Consider the following 23,310-nt stretch of genomic DNA (forward strand, 5'->3'; position numbering starts at 1 on the left):
GGTTGTAAGTCAAACACGTTCCTGGTGGGTGTTGGCCTCCGCCAGGGCTGCCCTTTATCACCGGTCCTGTTCGTGACTTTCACGGACAGGATATCTAGGCGCAGCCAGGGGACGGAGAAGATCCGGTTTGGGAGTCTTGGGATCGCATCTCTGCTGTGGTCCTGTTTGCCTCCTTGGACTATGACCTCCAGCATTCACTGGGGTGTTTTGCAGCCGAGTGTGAAGCGGCAGGGATGAGAGTTAGCACCTCCAAATCTGAGGCCATGGTGCTCTGCCGGAAACCGGTGGATTGCTCCATTTACTGGTCGGTCTACGTTCCAACCCTCACCTATGGTCACGAACTCTGGGTCGTGACCGAATGAACGAGGTCTCGGATACAAACAGCCGAAATGAGCTTCCTCTGTAGGATGGCCGGGCTCAGCCTTAGAGATAGGGTAAGGAGCTCGGACATCAGGAGGGAGCTTGGAGTCAGCTGAGGTGGTTCGGGCATCTAGTCAGGATGCCTCCTGGACGTCTCCCATTAGAGGTTTTCCAGGCAACTGGTAGGAGACCCCGGGGAAGACCCAGGACTCGCTGGAGGGATTATATCTCCCGGCTGGCCTTGGAACGCCTCGGGGTCCCCCAGAATGAGCTGGAAAGTGATGCGAGAGAAACCTGGATCGGCCTGCTGAACCTGCTGCCACCGCGACCCGACCCCGGATAAGCGGCTGAAAATGGATGGATGGATGGAACTAATTTTGGGGTTCATATGACTTCTTGAACTGTGAAAAGTGTTGTAAAAGTGAGAAATATTGTAACACAAATAATTTGGTGACGTTCTTATTAAATCATTTGTTTGAACAAAACATCATTTTTTATCAATAAAAGTGGTAGAAAAAGAAAAAAAGAGCGCAGACAAAACAAATGATTCTATTCATATTTATTTGAAAACAACAATCATTTTTTTCCACTTCTACTGCGATTCCTTGTTGCAACTGGGGTCATACATGATATATGTATTAGTTCCACAGAACACCATCACAAAAGTTACCCTTTTATATGCACGTTTACCTTTTTTTATTTATTTTTTTTGTCCTTTTTTTGTATCGTTGTCATTTCTATACAATGACTTGTGCTTTGATATCTTTGAAAGAGAGAGAGAGAGAGAGAGAGATTTTTTAAAGACATCATTGTCGTCATGATAAGTGTACATAACAGAGGGAGGATCCAAATAGAAAAGAGTCGTAAGAAGAGGATATACTGGTTCGAATACACGATACAGAATACAGAGGTACACACTCACATTGCAGCCGACCCGGCTCCGCCTCCAAAACTGTCACAAAAGAGGCGTGTCACTGAAATCGAGCTCCGCCTCCTGATTTTAGGGATTTCTTTTAAGAACGCTTTGTTGTTGCCTTGCAACAAATACACACTCCCCACCGGTGAGCAAAGTGTTGGCTAAATATTGCTTAGCTACAAAAAGGGATGTCCAGAAGAGGAGGCGTCACAGAAGGTCAAAAAAAAGAAAAGCAGAAAAAGCCTCAAAGTCACAACAGCAAAAAAAATATTATTGGGATTATTTATTTATTTTTCAGACAGTTTTGGGGTTCAGAGCACAGAGCAGTCGTCCTCAACGCCTCTATTGCAATCAAAGTTTGCTGCCAAAAAGAAAAGGAAACTGTTCATAGCAGAGGTCCTAAGAAATATATATAAGGTGCTTTTGTCAGAGAGTTTGGTGTATGTTTGTATCCGTGTCCCCAGAAATAAAGCCATTAAATAAGAGTTCCGGTGGGTTGATTGCCACAATGTGCATCGATGCCAAAGGAAATGTGTGTGTTCATGTGGGTGAGGGGGGTACCTGAATATTTACATGGACTGGAATGTTTTCCCTGTTCAGGTATCCAACGATTAAAACAGTTTTCATTCAAGCAAAGTTGTTTTTTCAGAAAGTGGAGGCTATACCTTCGATGTGCGTGTGTGTGTGTGTGTGTGTGTGTGTGTGTGTGTGTGTGTGTGTGTGTGTGTGTGGAGGGGGGCGGTGTGTGCGGTTGAAAAAACTAAAGAACAACAACAATTGAGCAGAATGCAATGGCGCAATGCAGAAGGCATGTTCATTCACTTAATGCTTAGAGCAAGTCTGTGCATCGTAAAAAAACAGGGGAAATAATACCACAAAACGTGAGTAAAAATCGAATCAAATCACAACCAGAGAGGCGAAGAGCAGCGGAGGAAATGTACAGGCGAACTAGCAAAACCTGTGTGAATGTCGCTCTAAATGTTAAGTGCAGATAGACAGATAGATAGATAGACAGGTAGATAGATAGACAGGTTGATAGATTCTATATATGCATGTATTCATATGCTGGGTAAATATTCTGGTAGATCTTACTTCTATGTGTATATAGCTCCGAGTAGAGGCGCTCACGTAGACATGTATATAAATAGGTCTCACATATAAAGCGTATTACAGTGTACACATCCTCGCCCTAATGTAAGCTTAGCAAAAACCTCCATGCTTTACATAGAAAAAGGCATCCACAACATTTAAGAAAAAATTTACAATTTTATGAAACATGGTAACAATAATAAATAGTATTATAGAATTGCCGCTGTACACGAAAAAAAAAGCAATTTTTTTTAAAATTTCACTCATATAAAAATATGTTTTTAGTGCAACCGTACGTAATAGTAATATCCATAACTTCACATCGCTTGTCGAGACTTTAAGGTGTCCAAAAGAGAAAAGAAACACAGGAAGTGGGGTGGGGGGTGGGGAGGAGGAGGGCATTGCATTTATTACAAAGCTGATAAGTGATAGTAGATATGTATTTACATTTACCTTCCTGCTTGGTTTGCTCACAAGAATATGAGCAAAAAAAACAAACAACAAAAGATGAAAGAAAAGGCACACACGTAGCTGTCGGATTATCTTCTTCTTTTTTCTCTTTGACGTACCACTTCACCACAGTCCTTTACGTTTTTATTTTTTTGGTGGCCGTACAGATCCTCCTTCAGGGTCTTTATATATGAGGGCAGGCCGGTTAGAACCGACTTTAAACCTGCAGCAGGCCGTCTTTTAATCTTGTTTTTCTTTGTATGCATGTGTGTGTGTGTGTGTGTGTGTGTGTGTGAGAGAGAAAGTGTGTTTGTGTGTATAAACTGAAGTAGAATATGTGTGTACAAGTGTGCAAAAAGTCATGTTTTTTCTCTCTCTGTTGCACTTCATCCCTTCCTAATATCCCAGAAAACTAACATGAAAGACGCCGCTCCTCCTCCTCCTCCTCCTCCTCCTCCTCCTCCTCCTCTACCTCCTCCTCCTCGTGCCCTACGACACGTCTCTGCTCCTCTTTGTGCTTTCCGCTCCGCCGTCTCTCTCCATCTTGAGCGGTTTGGATGCCGAGGGAGGCGGCAGGGCATCCGATGCGGGACTGGGAGGAGGGTGAGGAGAGGAGGAGGAGGAGGAAGAGGAGGAGCAGGAGAAGGAGAGAGAGGGGGAGGCGGGGATCAATGGGTGGTGAGGCCTGACCTCCAGGCCGCTAAAGTGCTGAATCCCAGGACCTTGTGGGGGGGAAGGCGACGGGTGAGGAGAGGGAGGCGACATGGAACTGGACGGCGAGCGCTGCGGTTGTTGGGCGTCGTGGGACGACACGGACGGAGAGGAAGAGGTTCTGGCTCCTCCTCCTCCGAGCTCCTCCGAGTCGATGCAGAGGGAGGCGATGGCCTTGGTGCAGGTGTGGATGCTCTCCTCCTGGTGCTCCTGCCTCACCCCTCCTCCTTCCCTCTCCTGCGATGAGGGGTGAGGTGAAGTCGACTCTCTCCGCCTCTCGTCCCCTCCTCCTCCCCCAACTCCCCTCTCGGCGAGGGAGGTGGCGTGAGGGGAGGTGGCCTCGCTGGTGGTGGAGTCCTCCGATGTGCTCTTCTGCAGCAATAGCAGGCAGGAGGCGCTGTGCTGCGCCCCCTGCTGGCCCAGAGGGGAGGTGATGGCGCGCACCATCTGGATCCCTCCGATGGGGATCATCGGGAACGGTGAATGCACCTGAAACGAAAATAATTGTTTGAGTCCCATGTTGTGCCTTTGAGTTCTATTAAATAAAATATGAAATAAGTACTTTCACACTACTTTTTAGTAAAGTGTTTCATAGAATAAAATCCAAAATAAAATATATATAATTGCTAAAAACACAACATTAAACAATTCAAATGCAAATAAATGAATTAAAAAAAATCATAATAAAAACACGTACAAAATAAAAAACATTTCACAATTTTTTTTCAAGAACTGTACAAAATAAAATATGACAATAAAGCACAATGTATATGAGGCAGAAATAAAGCAAACACCTGGAGTTGTGAGTGAAGAGGAAGGTGACTGAACAGGACTTGGTGTGGTGGGCTGGATTGGTTACGCTGGACCCATTCCCCTGGCGACGGCGAGACCAGACAATCTTCCTGGAAGCACAAGAGGAGACGAACATCAATCACGCACCAGGGAAACGTTTTTTTCTCGCCCTTTGTTCATTAAAATGTTAAGTCACACACACACACACACACGCACGCACGTACGCACACGCACGCAGGTACGCACACACACACACACACACACACACACACACACATACACACACACACGCACGCACGTACGCACACACACACACACACACACACACACACACACACACACACACACACACACATACACACACACACACACACTTCTTACGATAAACACACGTTGGAGGCTCCGCAATGGAAAACCAATCATTTAGTGACAAAATAAATGAATGATCCTTGATGAAAAGTGCTCAAACTAAATCTGTGCGGTTGTTCTGGCCGGCAGGTGTTGGTGAGAAAAACGAGTGAGAAGCATGAACGCAAACTCCTCTGCCGGAATAACGGTTGTTAAAACATTAATCTGTCGTTTGGAAAACCGGTCGGCTATCAAAGCTGAAGCCTTTCTCGCTCTCCGCTTCACGCGTTGTTGAAGTGGGACCAGTAGCAGAAGCCAGGGTTTGAAGTAGGGCTCTTAAGAAGAAAAGCAGCGACGCCGGCCAAGATCCCATTACCACCGAAACCCAGCAGCCCCATCTTCAATCATCCCTCTCTCTAACGCACTATGTCAATCTGACTCGCTCTTTTTTCCCTCATCTTCTCTGAATGCTTCTGCTCCGCCTGCCAGACGCTGTCCTTCTCTGCTCCTTCTTCTTTCTCCTCTCTCTGTCCTTTTCCCCACATTTCTGCTCCAGGTTGACTACAGCAGGAGTGTCAGAACGTTTACCAAATTTACACTTAAGCACCTAAATGTTACATGAAGTGGAGTGGAAACTGTGATAACTCCATCACTGCTAACAAAGACTCACGGTCCAGCCAGGCGACAACCTCCACATCTGAAAAATGTCTTAAAACCTGCATTCTCTCTCCTGACCACCAGGGGGCGACTCCTCTGGTTGTATAGAAGTCTATGCTTCATGTGCTACAATTATTAAACATGAGTTTATGTCTCAATCTCTAGTTTCAAGTCTTCTTCAATACAGCGGGATGTTCATTTAGTACATTAGGGTTTTATATATTGACGCATACGTGCCGTCTACCTGAGACGTATATGTTATCTCTACGTCACTTCACAGTCCTAACATGGTCACTTCCTGTTCTCTGGTTGCAAAAAGCCAAGATGGTGACGTCCTAAACGGCAAACTAAAGGCTTCATAACATCATTTTTTTTTTTTACCCTTACCATCTCCATCTCTACACTGGTTCTGCGTCGGCCCAGCTCCGCCGAACCCAGCACTCCGCCCTGGTGACCTGTCCTGAGGCCTCGCGACCCGCTCGGCTGGCTGGTGGTCACACAGCAAGGAGAAATATAACAATAAGCACAACACTTCCATTCAAATCTGTCGCTTAAAGGAGCAGTGCGGAGGGTATAGTCCCATCTAGTGGTGAAGTTGTAGATTGCAACCAGCTGAACACCCCTGCAAATAACGTCTCCCTTTTTCCAGAGAACTACTGTGACCTTCTGGTAACTTCTGGTAACGTGGCTGCTCCCTGCGTAGATATAACGGCTCATTCTAAGCCAACAAAAAGACAATGATTCTTACTTAAAGGTGGTTATAGACTAATATATTATATTTATGCCAATAAATACACCTAAATCAAATTATGCTATCACAAGATAACATCTTGCATCACTGACTTTTATTTATTTTTCCTTTAAAATATGCTCTTTATGCCCTATTTTTTATGGTATGTTTGCTAGTTCTTTTTTTTTTACCAGATTCAACCTACTTCATGGCTTGATATTCGTGTGAACTGAAGAATAAATATACAACCCTCCGCTCACCCTTGGTGATGGAGGTGTTGGTGGAGGCCTCGGCGAGGAGAAACAGGCCGGATCATCGCCCGGTGGCGGCCTCGCGGCGAGAGGTCGCACTTGTAGTCCCGTCCCGCCGGAGAAGTCGTCCGAGAGAGGGCAGAGAGCAGCGAGAGGTGTCCTCTCCTGGGGGAGAGCTCTCGCCTGTAGCCCCCTGCTGCCGCAAGATCCCTCTTCGGCGAGAGGTGACGAAGAGGAGAGAGGTCCCGCCGGGGCGACAGGTGTCTGCCGCGGGGCGAGAGGTCACGGCGCGGGGACAGGTACCGGCGGGCCGAAGGCGAGGATGAAGGGGAGATCGGGGACGGGCAGCCGGAGTGGTCCAGCCCGGGAGAGGACAGGCGGGAGGACGGGGAGGAGAGGTCCGGGGACGCGACGGGGAGGTCGTCGTCCATGGAGGAGGAGGCGGGCGGAGCCAGCAGCCCGCCGCCGGCCAGCAGCCCGCCGCCGGCCAGCAGGCCTCGCCGGTACTGCGCGGGCGGCGCCTGTGGCGTGATCTGGATGCTCGGCACGGTGGTGAAGTAGCCGAACAGCGGAGGCCTGTCGGCGTTGCCCAGGAGGTCGGACGCCGCCGGGTTGTGAGACGGGCGGTGAGACGGGTAGGAGGAGGCCACGGTCGTGATGGACATGGAGGGCAGGCTGTAGGGCAGCGGGCTGGTGGAGCGCGAGCGCGTCTTCGGGGTGGAGTCGCCGTCGTAGTCGTCCTCTTCGTCGTCGTCGTCGTCCACCTCGTCGCCGTCGTCATCGCCGCCGTCGGAGTCGTCGGCGTCCGAGAACTGGTGATCCGCCATGGAGCCTCTGGACATCTTCTCCGACTTCTGGCCTTCCTCTCCGACATCTAGAAGAGGAGGAGGAGGAAAACAGAGGGTACGAAAAAAGAAGAGGAGGAAAAAGAAGAGAAGGACAAGATGAAGAAGAGGAGAAGGGATTGGGAGAGAAGAAGGAGAGGAAAGAGGAGGCAATGAGGCAAGTGAGGACATGACAGGAAAGTAGAGGAAGTGGGACAGAAGAGGAATATGCAGGACGCGGAAGCAGGAAGCAAGAGAGGAAGAAGAGGAAGAAAAGAACAAATAAAAGAAGAATGGGAGGTAATAAGATAGTAGAGGAATTGAGAGAGAAAGAAAAGGGAGAAGAAGAAGAAAAAGGAACAGGGAAAGAGGAGAAAAAGAGGAAGTGGGGCAGAGGAAGAAGAGGAAGAAAAAAGAGAGAAAGAAGAGGAGGAAAAATCCAAGTAGAAGAAGAGTGGGAAGTAAATAAGATATGAGAGAAAAGAAGAAGACAAAATAGAAAAGTGGAGGAAAAGGGAAAGTAGAGGAAGTGGAAGGAAAGGAAGGAAGACAAAGCAGCAGGGAGCGACCACCAAACAAGAGAAGAAGGAGGGATGTGGACAGAGAGAAAGAGAGAGAGAGAGAGAGAGAGAGAGAGAGAGAGAGAGAGAGAGAGAGAGAGAGAGAAAGAGAGACCGTTTGTATTAACTTGTGGTCACAGAAAGAGTTTTGATGTGAAACTAAAAACCACTGAAGCTACTGGAACCACACTCCCACCAGCTCAAAACCAGTAAAATACAAAACACATAAAACCAAGTTATTTAAGAAAAAAAGCCTCTCGGCAGCCAGAAGCTCCAGCGCACCGACCATCCAAAAGGGGTGGGGGGTTTGGGAATGAAACGGTTTGGTTTTATTGTTGCGAGTCTTTTGTAATAAACGAGTCAAAGTGGACGAACACGATCACGAGTCTTGAAGCTGTTCTGAGTTATTCAGTTTCAAAATCATAGAAGTGTAAAAAATGATTCATGATATACATTACTCTCGTTTTTTTCTTTTCTCCTGGACCTCCTCCAGCGAAGAGAAGCATACATGTTTATGTGAGTTTTTAAATTGTACTTACAGAAATCAGATCCACTCACACAGGAATACTTTCCAGTTATTCTCTCGTATACAACACACACACACACACACACACACACACACACACACACACACACACACACACACACACACCTTGGCACAATATGACGGTAATGGCTGAGTTTGTCTTAAACAAAACCTTCACTTTCATTTGAAAATCTGTAAAGGACCATGACTTCCTGCCCTAAGAGATATCGTGTTTACATTTTGCGTAACCATGTGGACAGACTAGTGGTAAAACAGTGAAGCGCAGCGGGCTTCAACATCCTGTCCATCTCAACCAGTATATAAATACAACGTAAGGGAGCCCTTTAAATCAATGGGAATAAATAGACAAAGGAGATTACTCACGTTAAAACATATTCCAATTGACGTAGTAGCACTGGGTAAGCTCGGACAGACTTTGTATAAACCCACAGACATTTATTTGACAACTGACATTAATTTGACCCTTTGAAGGAGCACTGCAGCATGAAAATAAACACAGAGTCTCGGGTTTGAGAGTGTAACAACGTGAGGATTTAAAAGGAATATTTTTGCCATATCAAGCGCTACAAATAAAATAATTATTATAATTATTATTGTAGTTGTGAGATAAAACTAGTAAACAGGTAGTAAATTACCAGATACAATTTTACAAATATCACGAAAACATAATAGTAACACAAGATATATATTTTATCATTTAAAACATCTTTCATATTTAAAGTATACTCACTAGTTGGAAGTGAATTTCCAGATTAAACTACTATGCATTTAAAGCTTATGTTAAAAGGACGCTTATAATGCTATTACCTACTTACTTAATTTATTACAGCATTTAATAAATCTGATAACATTTAATTCCACAACGTAAAACCTAACGAATAAAAACAATAATAACAATAACAGTTCATTCTATACAAACAAAAGAACAACGTTTTGTTCCCTCCACACGAGCCGCCCAGCTGTTCAGGGACGACGGTGAACACAAACATAAAACTAATTTGTCTAATTTACAGCTTAATTATCAAAGTTATGTAAAGATTTACAAGCTCATCTGTTTGGCAGCCTCGAGCGACGGCCGACGACTATTTATTACTCGTGAATATTTCACGGGGAAAGCCCCCCCCCCTCAGCCCACCACATGTTCCCGGGTAATAATGATCAGAGTATTATTGTATCATCTGATTCATGTGGTGACTTCACATGAATAAACTTCACACGGATAAAGGGCGAGGGAATGCATGATGTGGAATGTCCTCCCAAAGATAGATAGCACAGGCATGTGTGTTTCAGCCACTTGTGTTTCAGTGTGTTTCCTACCTCCTTCGTCCGCCTCCGTGTCCTCAACGGAAGACATGGAGACTCCCAACTCCAGACACTTTTTCATATGAGCCTTAGACTTCATGTGCTTCGTCAGGTTTCCTATAAAACACACACACACACACACACACACACACACACACACACACACACACACACACACACACACACACACACACACACACACACACACACACACACAAACACACCGTTTAATGACCTTTTGACTCCGGAGCTTGTTTGGCTACAAGAGTGACAAAGAAAGAGGGTGAAATGGAAATAGAAGCAGCGTGACCACAAAGTATGTAATTTATCCATTTAATGTAATTTAATGATAACATGACTCTGATCTGTTGAAGCCATATGCATTCTATACGTTTAAAAGGGGGGGAATATTGGCTTTTTTTAAAGATCAGATGCCGGCGAGTCAGCATCTTCAGCCTCTGATATGGTTGAGTTTTCTTACTAAATATCGGCTTTCCATTCCAAGAGTCAAACACTCAGAGACCCCCAGAGACCCTCAGCTCTTAAATCCAGATTGAAGACTTTTCTGTTTGCCGTTGCCTTAATTGAACCAGATTAAAGGATATTAATCAATTTCTGCTTTTCACAAATGTATTTTATTTCTTAAACTGCACTGCAACTTTTATTCTAGTAGCTTTTTACTGACTGTTTTTAATGTTTAAATGAATGTTCTTACTTGTTTTTAAATCTTCTTTTCTTTTGCATTATGTTTTGATGCTTTTAATGGTTTTATGTGAAGCACTTTGAAACTCCTTGTTGTTGAAATGTGCATTACAAATAAACTTGCCTTGCCTTAAAAATTCTGCAAACATCCGAAAAGAATATGATATAAATAACGTTTTACTGGACCACTATGATCAAAATGTTTTTGTTTTTTTAAATGTTCTGATGTATCAGATGTATCAGATGATTATGAAACAATGGAAATTGTGAACCTCACGTTATTAATCATGGCAGTAAAAGTCTAGCTCACATTCAGATTCATGGACGAGCATATGGGATTAGAAGCCCCACCTTTTGTCTTGAAGGCGAAGTTGCAGAACTTGCAGACGTAGGGCCGTACGTCGGTGTGCGTGCGGATGTGCTTCTTCAGCATACTCGGCTTCTTGCAGCGGATGCCACACTCCTCGCAGATGTATTTCCCTCGACCACGACCGCGGACGTACACGTAGTCCTCGTTGGACTTGTACCTGGAAGACAGAGACTGAGAATGAAGGGCGATGCATTGATTTTTATTTTTGTGAAACAGAAATAAAAGGTTGCCTTATGTTTCCTTGAAGAAAAAAGGGTCACAATAACTACAACCTTTTATTCTGAACAACCAACTTGCAAAATGTCACTAAGATGATCACATTTGTTTAAAACATTGTCAAAATTGTGGAACCGGTTTCCTTTTCAGGGCGTAAATGAAAATAAATAATGCAGATATAAATTAAGATAGTTTACATGAACCTCCATCAAAATATAATATTATGCTTTATACCAGCAATGCACATATTGTAAATATCGAAACAACATTTGATATTTAAAAAACATCTTGCAACATATAATACAACATTTTTAATGAGAATACCTCAATTTAGACATTTTATAATTAAAATAAATTCTCTGCAGGAATCAAAGCCAAAGACATATTTCCATCGTGCATTTTCTTGTTTCCTATTGGCAGGTATATACACAGATATGATAAATAAATATGATATATTACCAAACTATATTACAATACGTTTTTTCCAATGTTCCTTTAATCTCGTTTTTTTTCCTTGGACGAATATACCTGTACAAGCCTCTAAGAGCTATTAAACATATAAAAAGTTGACCTTTTCATAACCCACACACATAATTCCACTGCATAAAGATTTCTTTGTTTTGAGGGATCCAAAGCTAAAATGGGAAACAATGAAGCGTTCCACCTCTTTGGTTTAGTGTTTCAGTCTTTATGCTGCTCATTTTCTTCTTCCAAAACCAGATGACCACAGTCCTCCCTAAAGTCCCACTTATTCTTTTACGAGACTTTAAAAAAACATCACTGTCAGACATGATCTTCTCTCCCAAAAGAGGCTCAGAGTGAACCGGCGGACACTTGGCAGCCGGATCGGTGCACGTCTGAAATTACCACCATGACGGTGAGTTGAGTCTTTCCTCTGCTGAGGAGACTCACGTCCAGCTTCCTGGTGGAAGAGTTTAACCTGCTAGTGAAGCGGCTCATGGTGGGAGAGTTTAATCTGCTAGTGAAGCAACTCGTAGTGGAAGAGTTTAATCTGCTAGTGAAGCGGCTCGTGATGGAAGAGTTTAACCTGCTAGTGAAGTGGCTCGTGGTGGAAGTGTTCAATCTGCTAATGAAGTGTGGTTCAGGCCTCGTGTGTTAAAGAAGGTCAAACATCAGGTGCATCCAACAGCCCGTCTGCGTCCACAAGGGGGAACGTGTCTTTCAACTGCAGCGCGGTGGGCAACACCGTCTGGGCCAGAACGTTTACACAGCTGCGGCCATGACAACGAAATATCATTGTTTTGTTTTATTGTGTTTTATTCGCAGGCGAAAGATCTTTGAAGCAGATTCTCAAAACTACGGAAGCTCTCAAGGTTCACAGTGAAGTAACGCATGTATTGTGTTTGCATGTGTGTTTATGTGAGTGCATGTGTGTGTGTGTGTGTGTGCACACGTGTTCAATTCAGTGCATGTGTGTGTGTGTTTGCATGTGTGTTTATGTGAGTGCATGTGTGTGTTTGTGAGGGCATGTTTGTATGCATGTGTGTGTGTGTGTGTGTGTGTGTGTGTGTGTGTGTGTGTGTGTGTGTGTGTGTGTGTGTGTGTGTGTGTGTGTGTGTGTGTGTGCATGTGTGTTTATTTGAGTGCATATGTGTGTGGTAAAACAGACAACTTTGCTGAGGCAGGATGAGTGTGTGTTTATGTGAGTGCATGTGTGTGTTTGTGTGTGTGTGTGTGTGTGTGTGTGTGTGTGTCTGTGTCGTTGCCTGTTTGTCCTGTTTGTATGCTTTTATCCACTTATTGCTTCTAAAGTGTCTTTTGGGGACAAAAGAGAATTATTTCATTGTCTGCTGCATTTAATAACTCCCTGCATGTGTGTGTGTGTTTGAGTGTGTGTGTGTGTGTCAGCATTTGCATGTGTGTTTCTGTACAGTCTTATTGGCTCTACTGTAAGACTGTAAAACATTATGATGCTGTTGGAATGTCTTAAACGAGGTTTTCAACTCCATCCTTTAGACTTTATTTTACAATTTAATGCAGGACAAATTCCTCCGATTTGTCATATGAAGAAGAAGCTTCATGTGACTTTAATAACATCATAATCATTAACAAAGGATCTTCTTGGTTTCATTACTATCAATCAAATATTTGTATTGCATCAACATTTGCACCAGATTGCTGTGGAAAAGTCTCATCTGGGTCAAATTAAAAAAACATCTGCCATATAGTTAGAATGATCCTTTCTATATATTGATGCTCATAAAAGATTCTTGTTCTAATTCTGGTGTAAATTCTTTTTAAATTTGTCTTGCAAGGTTGATGATTTGGATCACCATTTTTAAAATGTAGCTCAGGTTCTTCCCAAACTCCTCAAATGTTTTTTAAAAGTAAGATGACAGAGAGTGAATCACAGCTTGCATCAGACTGACCCGCAATGTCGGGAGATGCCTCCTCAGTTATGATGACTTCTTTAAAATCTTACAATTTATATACTCGTCTTTCTTCAAATCCTGTTTATCTAAGAACAAAAGTATCTTTTTCAACAAACAGCTGTACAATAACTTTGCCTCAATATCATCGAAAATGTGCAAAATTGTGATTTAAATCCAATAATATTTAATTAAAAAATAAGTTTAGACAAACAACACATTTAATGCCAGCTTTTGGTATACTCACCTTAAGGATTATTAGGAACACCTGTTCAATTTCTCATTAATGCAATTATCTAATCAACCAATCACATGGCAGTTGCTTCAATGCATTTAGGGGTGTGGTCCTGGCTGGTCAAGACAATCTCCTGAACTCCAAACTGAATGTCAGAATGGGAAAGAAAGGTGATTTAAGCAATTTTGAGCGTGGCATGGTTGTTGGTGCCAGACGGGCCGGTCTGAGTATTTCACAATCTGCTCAGTTACTGGGATTTTCACGCACAACCATTTCTAGGGTTTACAAAGAATGGTGTGAAAAGGGAAAAACATCCAGTATGCGGCAGTCCTGTGAATGAAAATGCCTTGTTGATGCTAGAGGTCAGAGGAGAATGGGCCGACTGATTCAAGCTGATAGAAGAGCAACTTTGACTGAAATAACCACTCGTTACAACCGAGGTATGCAGCAAAGCATTTGTGAAGCCACAACACGCACAACCTTGAGGCGGATGGGCTACAACAGCAGAAGACCCCACCGGGTACCACTCATCTCCACTACAAATAGGAAAAAGAGGCTAAAATTGGCAAGAGCTCACCAAAATTGGACAGTTGAAGACTGGAAAAATGTTGCCTGGTCTGATGAGTCTCGATTTCTGTTGAGACATTCAGATGGTAGAGTCAGAATTTGGCGTAAACAGAATGAGAACATGGATCCATCATGCCTTGTTACCACTGTGCAGGCTGGTGGTGGTGGTGTAATGGTGTAGGGGATGTTTTCTTGGCACACTATAGGCCCCTTAGTGCCAATTGGGCATGGTTTAAATGCCACGGCCTACCTGAGCATTGTTTCTGACCATGTCCATCCCTTTATGGCCACCATGTACCCATCCTCTGATGGCTACTTCCAGCAGGATAATGCACCATGTTACAAAGCTCGAATCATTTCTAATTGGTTTCTTGAACATGACAATGAGTTCACTGTACTAAAATGGCCCCCACAGTCACCAGATCTCAACCCAATAGAGCATCTTTGGGATGTGGTGGAACGGGAGCTTCGTGCCATGGATGTGCATCCCACAAATCTCCATCAACTGCAAGATGCTATCCTATCAATATGGGCCAACATTTCTAAAGAATGCTTTCAGCACCTTGTTGAATCAATGCCACGTAGAATTAAGGCAGTTCTGAAGGCGAAAGGGGGTCAAACACAGTATTAGTATGGTGTTCCTAATAATCCTTTAGGTGAGTGTATTTTGTACTTTAGTTTTGGATACTCGGTTTTTATTTAGTCGGTACCAAAAGATCCCGTTAAGAAGTAAAGAACTGCCAAAAACATATTTTGTATCTGTTTTCTTATGTTTGCTGGATGTTTAGGAAGCTGGGTGCCAAAAAACACCTCTGTTACATCACTGAATACTCAAGTTTAATTTCCCATTTTTAGTCTTTTAAGAATAAATACACTTATTTTTTAAATCACAATATTGTCCTCGGTCTTACCATTAAAAAACAAGGCCACATATTTTGCAAGTTCTAAAACTATGAATACTATGTTATTATAAGTGAGAACTAAAATACGTTGAATGAAACTTCTCTTTAGATGTCTACTTCTCTTAATAACACACACAAAATACATAAATACATACTGATGTCAGCGTGAAACAGCTTTTAAAACACAACTAATGAGAGACAGATCCGACCTCACGGCAGTCTATAAAAGTGAGAACAAGAATAATAAAAGCCGACGTCCAATCACAGCGAGGCAGCTCGAGTCGTGAGCCCGTGATGTGTTTACCAGCTCTGGCCCGACTCTCACAGGCCCGAATAAAGCCCTGTAAGAGCCACAAGTGTGTTTTTGGTTAATTAAAATTTCAAGAGTGTTAATAATTTAATATGCAGAATTATGCTCACAGTGTAGGAACTATTTGTAAAATATACTGAAAGATGTTCATGGTAATGACTGACGCTCGACCCAGGTGATTTAATGACGTCATGACGGCAGCAGGTGTAAGGAAGAGCTGCATTAGGCATGAGAGCAGATAGTTCTTTTACCATATGATCGTTTAGACCGTTGATTAGTTTTTGTGTATTTTGTTAGTGTTTTTTGCTGCTCAAAATAAAAATCGAAGAAAAGGAAATGAACGGTCTCCTGTCATGCGCGTGGGAAGGGGAACTCACTGTGTCTGCAGCTCTTTAGCGGCTTAATGAAACAACGCCGACGGAACGCCGCTACAATCCCAAAGAAAAGGATAACATTTTATTTCGTTCATTCATATATACAGTATATATATATCTATACCTAAGAAGATTTTCCGATTAATCTTGCAGAAACAGATGTCCTTGAAGTTCACAAAGATCGGTGGATAGAAGTGGAGAGAGGGTTTTGCTATTCTGAGGCCCTGGTTGTCTTGTTTTTGTCGAGCAGCTGTGCATTGAGGAGTCCGGGTGTTTGAAGTTCATATTCAGTCTGAGATCCTCACTTTTGGGTTTCTCTGACTGTTGTTAGATCTTGGTTGAACAATAAAAGAAGAACCAGGCTTCTGCCATCAAGGCCTCTCACCTCTGGAGCTCTTTTTCTAACAGGTTTAGTTACATCTCTTAAATAACTTTCTAATAACACTTGTTATTACCCGGCTTTAGTGCTGGTTATTCTTATTACGCTTTTTATTATCGTATTATTCTCTCCTTACCTGCGCCAAAGAGGTTACGTCAGTCTGTTGGTCCATATGATGGAGGGAAAAAATCTACTGGCCCGGTTTTCATGAAAGATGGAGAGCATTTTGCCACTGAGTGCCGAGTTGTAATGTTGTTTTAGAGTTTAAACCTGATTTTATCTTGCTGTGAAAAGTTACTATGGAAGATACTAGTAAGAGAGCAAAGACATGCTTGCTGTCACACTCAATTGATTGAGTGTTGCGCCATAATGGAATCCGGTCTCTCGTCTTTTCACTTTCAACTGTCAATGTTAGAAATCCCAGATACAAATCACTGTAAACATCTCACCAATAATCCCTCAACTAAAGTGCAATCTGTGCACCAGATGTGACTGAAAGTTCTTTTGAGTTATTATGCAAAGAAACCAAACAAGTGACCGAATGGATGGTGACGTCATGGATCGCAAAGATAGAGAAAGCGTTGATATCGTACCAATCATACACCTATTCATATATAGATCTTTAAGATCTATATATGAATAGGTGTATGATTGGTACGACTTTGTACATTTTCTCTTTGATTATTGACTTTTTAAGTCTCATTTGGGTTTGAATTATTTAGCAGACAATTTATATTCTGGTAGTGTTCCCAGTCACTGAAAAAATAAATAGACGTCATATAGACTTTCAGTAATAGACTTTCAATCTGCTGTCTCGCTCTTACCCCGCTGGTCTCCAAGGACGGATGAAACAAACGCCAGAATAATATGTGTGATATGATCTGCTGTTCCGTGCAAGAGAAAGCAGCAGGAACTACATTTAAATGCTCTGTCAATCACCATCAAAAACCACCAAATACATGTGCTCTTCACGTCAATTGCTACAATACCTTTGATGTTACGCAATATTGTCACTTTATCGGACCAGAGTTGTGTGCACTCGCAGGACGTACCCGCCTTCGAAGATCTTAATACGGGTCGGTTCGTTGGTGGGCTGTTTGACCGAGACTTCCTTTTCCACCTGTTCCTCTTTCGAACGCTCCCACGACGCCACTCCCTTCATCTTCCTCCCGAAGTTACTGGCTTCAACTGGCATCAGCTCTGGTTTCAACTGGAGAGATGAGAGAATAGGAAGAAAAGAGAGGAGAGGAGTAACGTAAAATAACCTTTCCACACTTCCTGTGCTGGAGCTTCTCTGTATTTGCACCCTTGCATACAAACCTTGCATATGTTATTTTCTTCATATGTGTGTGTATTTTATTACCTGATCAAGCCTCAGCTTCCAGGCCACGGACGACACAAGCTTTCCAGAGCTGGGTGGCGACATGGCTGCAGTCGAGTACAAGGAATCGGTGTTCCTCCTCTGTTTGGACCTCAGCAGGGACAGTGCCGCCTTCGTGCTGAGGTTCAGAGGATTAGGGTTGTATGAGCTCACACACCACGAGTTGTAGACAGAGTTGTGCAAGGACGTCTGGGTGCTGTTGGGCTTTGTGTAGTTCAGGAAACACCAGCTAACCCTGCTCGTAGTGCGCATGCTTGGAAACTGGAGGAACTGCTGAACGTCGGCCACGTCCGTGAGCAGCAGCGTCTGACCCGCTGCAGCAGGTAATACTGTGCTCTGGTTGGCAGCGAGCTGCACCAGCATTTTACTGGGTGCATGCTGATTTGTGCCGTCACTGTCTTCTGCATCGCTGGAGGACGCCATCGACTGGGGGCTGGAGCCGCGGTCCGGGACTGAATCGTCCACATCGAGCTCCTCTGGCGAGTCCCGACCCCCTGACACCGGGGAGCGGTCTGTGACAATCTGGAGAGGAGGAGTGAAGCTCTCGGCCCGGGGAACATCAGGAAGGTGGGGGGCAGAGGATCGGACGGGAATGGTGATCTTGGTGGCAACGGGGAAGTCGCTGAGTGTAGGAGACGAGGACATCCTATTTGAGTCATCCATGGATCCCTCGCTCTTCAGACGCGCTCGCTGACCTCTGCCCTGCCCCTCCTCCGGCTTGATGCCACTCTCGGCTCCGCTCAGCTCCACTGCACTCATCTCCTTAACAATCTGTCCATACATCCTCTCCTCCTTCACTCTCTTCTGCTGCTTGGTCTCGATGAAGAGTTCCAGAGAGCTGGTGGGGGAGAGCATGCGCTTGCTGCCTCCGACGCTGGACCCTGAAGCGTCTGTGGTGGATATGGTCCCTGATGTTAGTGACAATGGGATCCCTGTGTTTAGGTGCTGCTCTGGTAGTGAATCTAGAGCATTCCAGAGTGGGTAGCGCAGCGCTGCGGCATCAGTATGTCCGAGGAAGTGTGATAGGTTGAAGCCCGCCCCACTTATGCCTCCTCCAATTCCTCCAGGGGGTTTGCTGACATTCACAGCAACAACCGAAGGAGACATGCTGCTGGCTGAGCCTACACCTTGTGCTCCACTGCCATGGGAGGTTACCAGCTGGCTAACACTGGTGTACATAACACTACCATATGACGGCATATGGGTTTGGATCCGCACAGGAACCAGCATACCAGGCAGCGAAGAATGGGAGCCAAGGTTCTGCGTGGCAAAGACCGGTTGGACCTGCTGCAGAAGCATGGAGGCAGTGGTGGAGCTGGGCAGGGAGTGCTTAGAGGAAAGAGAAGCACAGTTTTGCTGTTGTTGCTGAGACAGGGGAGAGTTGCGAGATGAGAACGAGGCCGGGTACATTTGAGAGCTCGGCTTGTCTGATTTTTCTTCGTGTGGCTGCTGATCATGAATTTGCTGCAGGCAGTGAAGTGGTTGTTGTTTGTGGAGTGGGTGTCCAGGATGGGAGCCCGGCGATCGGATGTGGAGTTTTTGGAGTTGCTGCTGGGCCTGGAGGGTCAGCTGCTGTCTGGGTGTCTGGCCGGCCTCCTGACTCCAGAACAGACTGGGTTGCTGGTAGGTAAGGAAGGGAGGACCACTCGGGTACTGCTGGAGTACTTCCTTATTCATGACCTCGTGACCTTGAAATTCTCCCTCAGATGAGGAGCCCTGAGTCTGCAAGCGATGCTGATGGGACCTATTGAGGGGAAAAGGTTGAGAAAAGGTACTAGTATTAGTAATAACATGAAAAAAGTACATTGTAATAGTATAACCAGTTGGAGTAGGCAAGTGCAATTGTTGAAAGAGTACTGGCAGTAATGAAAACAAAATTGTCTTGAATTGTGCTCATCCCATCACAGTTATATGAGAAGTTAAGTAATTTTAGGGTTCATAGGGAAACACAGATTTTCTTACCTGCCAAAGAGAGGTTCGTCCTGCAGGCTGTCCTCACTGATACTATGTTGGATGTGATGCTGATGGTGCTGGTGGTGAGCTCCTGCAAATGTGCATAAAACATAAGAATGTATTGTATAATGTATTGTATGTAAGAATAAAATAAAATAATTCCTGACAAAAGAAATCCCATATTGCAAGAATGTGGCCCTGGTTTATTGAGTAGAGAAAGACCTCAAGACATGGTATCATGGTAGTTTTAGTGCTGTAATGCTAAGCTTACCACTAGTGATACTGCCAACTCTCTTGGTTCTACTGGGCACATCGCTGCTGCTGTGGGGCGATCCCGTTGAGCCAGGCCATGCCCCATGTTCCAGAACCTCCTGTTTGATTGACATCTCAGCACTTCCTGGTTCCTGGATGACTGCCTCTGGATACACACTCAGTGAAGCCTTTAGAATGAATGAAAGTATAGCTGGTCAGTTCTGTGCTATTCACAAAGTGCACTATGTACGCCGAAATGTAGGCACAGTCACAATGCAATGATGAAGTGACACAACACCAGTTTCTATACCATAATTTTCCTCTACCATCTATGTTAGGCTATACAGTGCTCTAACTAAAGAACAAGCAATACCTGTAGTTTATTTTTCAACAATTCCAATTGTAAGTATTTATTATTATGCTACCTGTCGGACAAGATATCCACGCCGGCGATCCTTCATTGCAGAGGCACTGGAGTATATCTCTCCCTGTCTGGAGGTGGACAAGCTTCCATAATCAAAGGATTTGCTGCGCATTTCAGTCAACTCTGTGGGCAGCGTGCAGGGTGCCTGCTCCGATGAAGACCTCCTCATCTCTCTCTGCTGGTGGTGGCTGGAATGACCACTGCCAGGTACCGTCAGGAACTCCGACTGCTTAGGTCCACCCCCGGATGCCAATGAGTCCTCCTGATTCAAAGAAACCAAGACAATTGGTCAATGTGGACTTACTGGGAACTAGCTGTGTAATAATGTACCATAACCATTGTAGGGACCAATGCAATGGAAAATGTTATGAAAACTGTGATAAAAATGCTGGAAGGAGTAGCTAAGGTAAGAAATTATAATTGGGGTACCTGTTTGGTGGGAGAGGTGGATTTGAGGCCTTCATCTCTGTCAAAGGACATGGAGAAGGAAGAGGAGTGGGATAGGTTGCTCTCCTGACTGGGGCTGCGAGACAAGCTGGTGCAGGTGGACTCAAAGCTTGATTCCCCTGATGAATGCTCCATATCCGCCAGGCGCAGCCTCTTCTTCTTTGGTGGGAGCTTTTCCGATGGCATCTGGGCGAGTGTGTCACTCCTCTGTGGCAGCTGGAACTCCTCCACGTGTTGCGGCTGCTTCTCCTGTTCCTTGGTCATCGGAGCTTCTGTATCTTTGTCAGGCTTGTCCGGCTCCTCCGTCACCCTGATCTCAGGAACTTGGATGTTGGGTTGTCGCACTAGCTTGGGATAAGGCTGGCCAGGTGACGCTGCAGCTGACGAAGATGAGAGGGAGGCTAGGTCACTGTCACTTTGCAGCTGCTGCTCCATGCTCTCTGTCCTCAGGAGGGCAGATTCAGGACTCAGTGCATCTTCAAAGATATCTGTGTCGGACTGTTCAGAGTACTGGCTTGATAGAGCTTTATCTGAAGGCTGATACCCTGGCTGCTCAAAGGACTCTGACTTCTCAAAAGAATTTGGCCGACTGAGGGAGTTGGTGTGCTGGATGACTGATATGACATTCCCAGCTGCCTTCCTGCCCTCAGAGTCAGGAAAAAATGCAATGTCTTCAGAGCACATGCTGGCACAGGTATCAAAGCTGTCAGACTGACTGTGAGCGCTCTGAAGAGAGCCTTTCCCCGTTGGGGTGGCTCTTGACCCATCAAAACTTCCTTGTTTAAACTCATAGTCCCCTATCATCTCCACTGAACCACTACAGCTACTATCACAATGCCCAGGGCTGTCCTCCTCATCCCCAACACTCTTCTCTTTCCTCCTTTTTCTTGTGGCTGTTTCTGACATGCTAGCTTTAGTACCATATGGGCTGTAGGCAATGTGCTCTGGGACTCCTGGGTTACACTCACCATACTTCATACCCAGAGATGAAGCTAAATTCTTGGGCATGTGTCCGTAGCTATCGGCCTCTCCTACGTGTGCCTCATTGGCAGAATGTTCAAACGCAGCCTGTCTTCTGAGTCTACGCCCCGGTGGGTAAAATACATCATCTGACGTCATCATCTCATCGAAGGAGTGGCTGCCTCGAATCGCAGGGGGGACACTGAGGTTAGACGGTGAGGAGTTGGGCATGGAGTTACTCCTCATGAGCGTCCCAGAATCTGATGGAGGTTCCAGAAGCCCTGTAATGCTTTGACAGGGTCCTGTTGGATACTGCTTTGGATCTCCAGAGACTCCTACGTCACCTCTGAAACAGATATGATCCTCAATTATCTTCCCCATGTCCAGAATAGCACCTGGTTGCTTTAAGCTAGCTAAGCTGGGGTCTGCACCTGCCATGCCCACCGTGATAGACTGCCGGGATCTGGAGTTGGGTCGGTAGTACCAAGTCCGACCAAACATAATCTCTTCGTACGTCTTGACATTAGTATTTGGAGGGCTGATCTGCTGCTCTGCACTCTCAGAGCGTGAAAAGTAGCCAGAGTCTGTGCTGCCTTTGCTGTGAGGACTGAGGAGGTTCAAGGACTGGGACATGACAGATTCAGAGTCCTGACATTTTTTCTCATTCAGCCTCAGGGCCAAACGTTGTTTGATGGTCGGTGAGTCATCCAGTGAATGCGCTCTTCCAGCATGCGATGCCAACATGTGGTGTGATCCCTTGATGTCCTGAAAGGGTGGGCACTCCATCCCTGTGGAGGGGACTCCCCCAAGCTTGGGGACAATAAGGATAGGCACTTTCATAGACCCCACCAGGAGCTCTTCAGCTGAGTCTGCATATGCTGGTTCCACACCACCTAGATAGTGAAGAAAATGGAGCATGATATAGAGAAAGGTAAAGCAGAAGTAGTTGTACACATAATACAAAATATAGACATAGAGGCAGAGAATGAGCATGTAAATGTAAAATTGTAAATTGGCATGTTTTTCAACATCTAACTATTTTTTCCTTTTGAGTCTTGGTCAATTAAAAAAACAGGTCCATATCAAGCAGTTCATGCATTAAAACAATTAACATCAATTGATTTGTGTGGATACATTAATGCATATACATTTTTTATGGATGCTTCTCAACATGTGAAAATTACCTGTATTCTTGTCAGCTTCAAAGGGGATCTGCGGTATTGGGCTGTCTTTGTCCGTCAGCATGGTGGAGCCCTCCAGACCTTCCTCGTCTGTATCGGTACTCTGCTCTCCATCTGAGTGGACCTCGGCCTCGCCCACTGGGGATGCCTGGTCCATGTCCCCGCTGCGGGCCGCGGCCAGCTCTGAAAAAGGTACCAGTCCAGCCTTGATGGCATGAGCGTGGGACTTGCGATGCTTGTAAAGGTTGCTCTTGGTTTTGAAGGAAAAGCCACAGGGTACGCAAGGATATGGCCTCTCTCCAGTATGTGAGCGGATGTGCTTCTTCAAGACACTGGGCTTGGCGCAAGCTCGGCCACAGTAGTGACAGATATACTTACCGGGCTTCTTCGGCTTCTGCTCTTTTTTGCTGTAGCCCTCCTCCCCAGGCTCAGGGCCTGACTGAGAATACTGTCCGAAGGAGCTGGGTAAACTGGGAGATTTCTGGCGGGGAAACCTCCCTGCCCCAGCCCCATGAGGATGAGCGTGTCCCGGATGTCCAACAGGGTACAAGTCATCCGAGGCTAACTGGCCTACAAATGGCCAGGCATGAGGCTCTAGACCCGGCTGGGGTTTGGCTCCTGAGAGGAAACGCTCGGTTTGGGGGTGCTGAGGGTACGGTTGGCCGAGCTGGTAGGAGTATCCCCTCGGGAACCCTTGAGCAAAGGGCCCTTGCGGGTCTTGAGATGGCGG

At 45.1% G+C, this 23,310-nt stretch overlaps 1 protein-coding gene across 1 annotated transcript in view; it reads right to left on the minus strand.

The window, feature by feature from the left end:
- Positions 1-904: 904 nt before the first annotated feature.
- hivep2a (HIVEP zinc finger 2a) overlaps positions 905-23,310 on the minus strand; it is a gene marked incomplete at its 5' end in the record, with an annotated part of 22,670 nt that continues 264 nt past the window's right edge. Inside the window, 13 exons of the mRNA XM_079215327.1 lie at positions 905-4,015; positions 4,321-4,428; positions 5,711-5,810; positions 6,314-7,178; positions 9,553-9,654; positions 10,591-10,766; positions 17,035-17,192; positions 17,346-19,107; positions 19,326-19,407; positions 19,588-19,756; positions 19,994-20,254; positions 20,422-22,292; positions 22,584-23,310. The exon at positions 22,584-23,310 is cut by the window's right edge and continues 264 nt beyond it. Of these exons, the coding sequence (XP_079071453.1) occupies positions 3,305-4,015; positions 4,321-4,428; positions 5,711-5,810; positions 6,314-7,178; positions 9,553-9,654; positions 10,591-10,766; positions 17,035-17,192; positions 17,346-19,107; positions 19,326-19,407; positions 19,588-19,756; positions 19,994-20,254; positions 20,422-22,292; positions 22,584-23,310 (7,092 nt within the window). The 3' untranslated portion in view covers positions 905-3,304. The remainder of the gene's footprint in view (positions 4,016-4,320; positions 4,429-5,710; positions 5,811-6,313; positions 7,179-9,552; positions 9,655-10,590; positions 10,767-17,034; positions 17,193-17,345; positions 19,108-19,325; positions 19,408-19,587; positions 19,757-19,993; positions 20,255-20,421; positions 22,293-22,583) is intronic.

This window comes from Taurulus bubalis (genome assembly GCF_910589615.1).
Source record: "Taurulus bubalis genome assembly, chromosome: 3".
In the NCBI taxonomy this organism is placed as follows: domain Eukaryota; kingdom Metazoa; phylum Chordata; class Actinopteri; order Perciformes; family Cottidae; genus Taurulus; species Taurulus bubalis.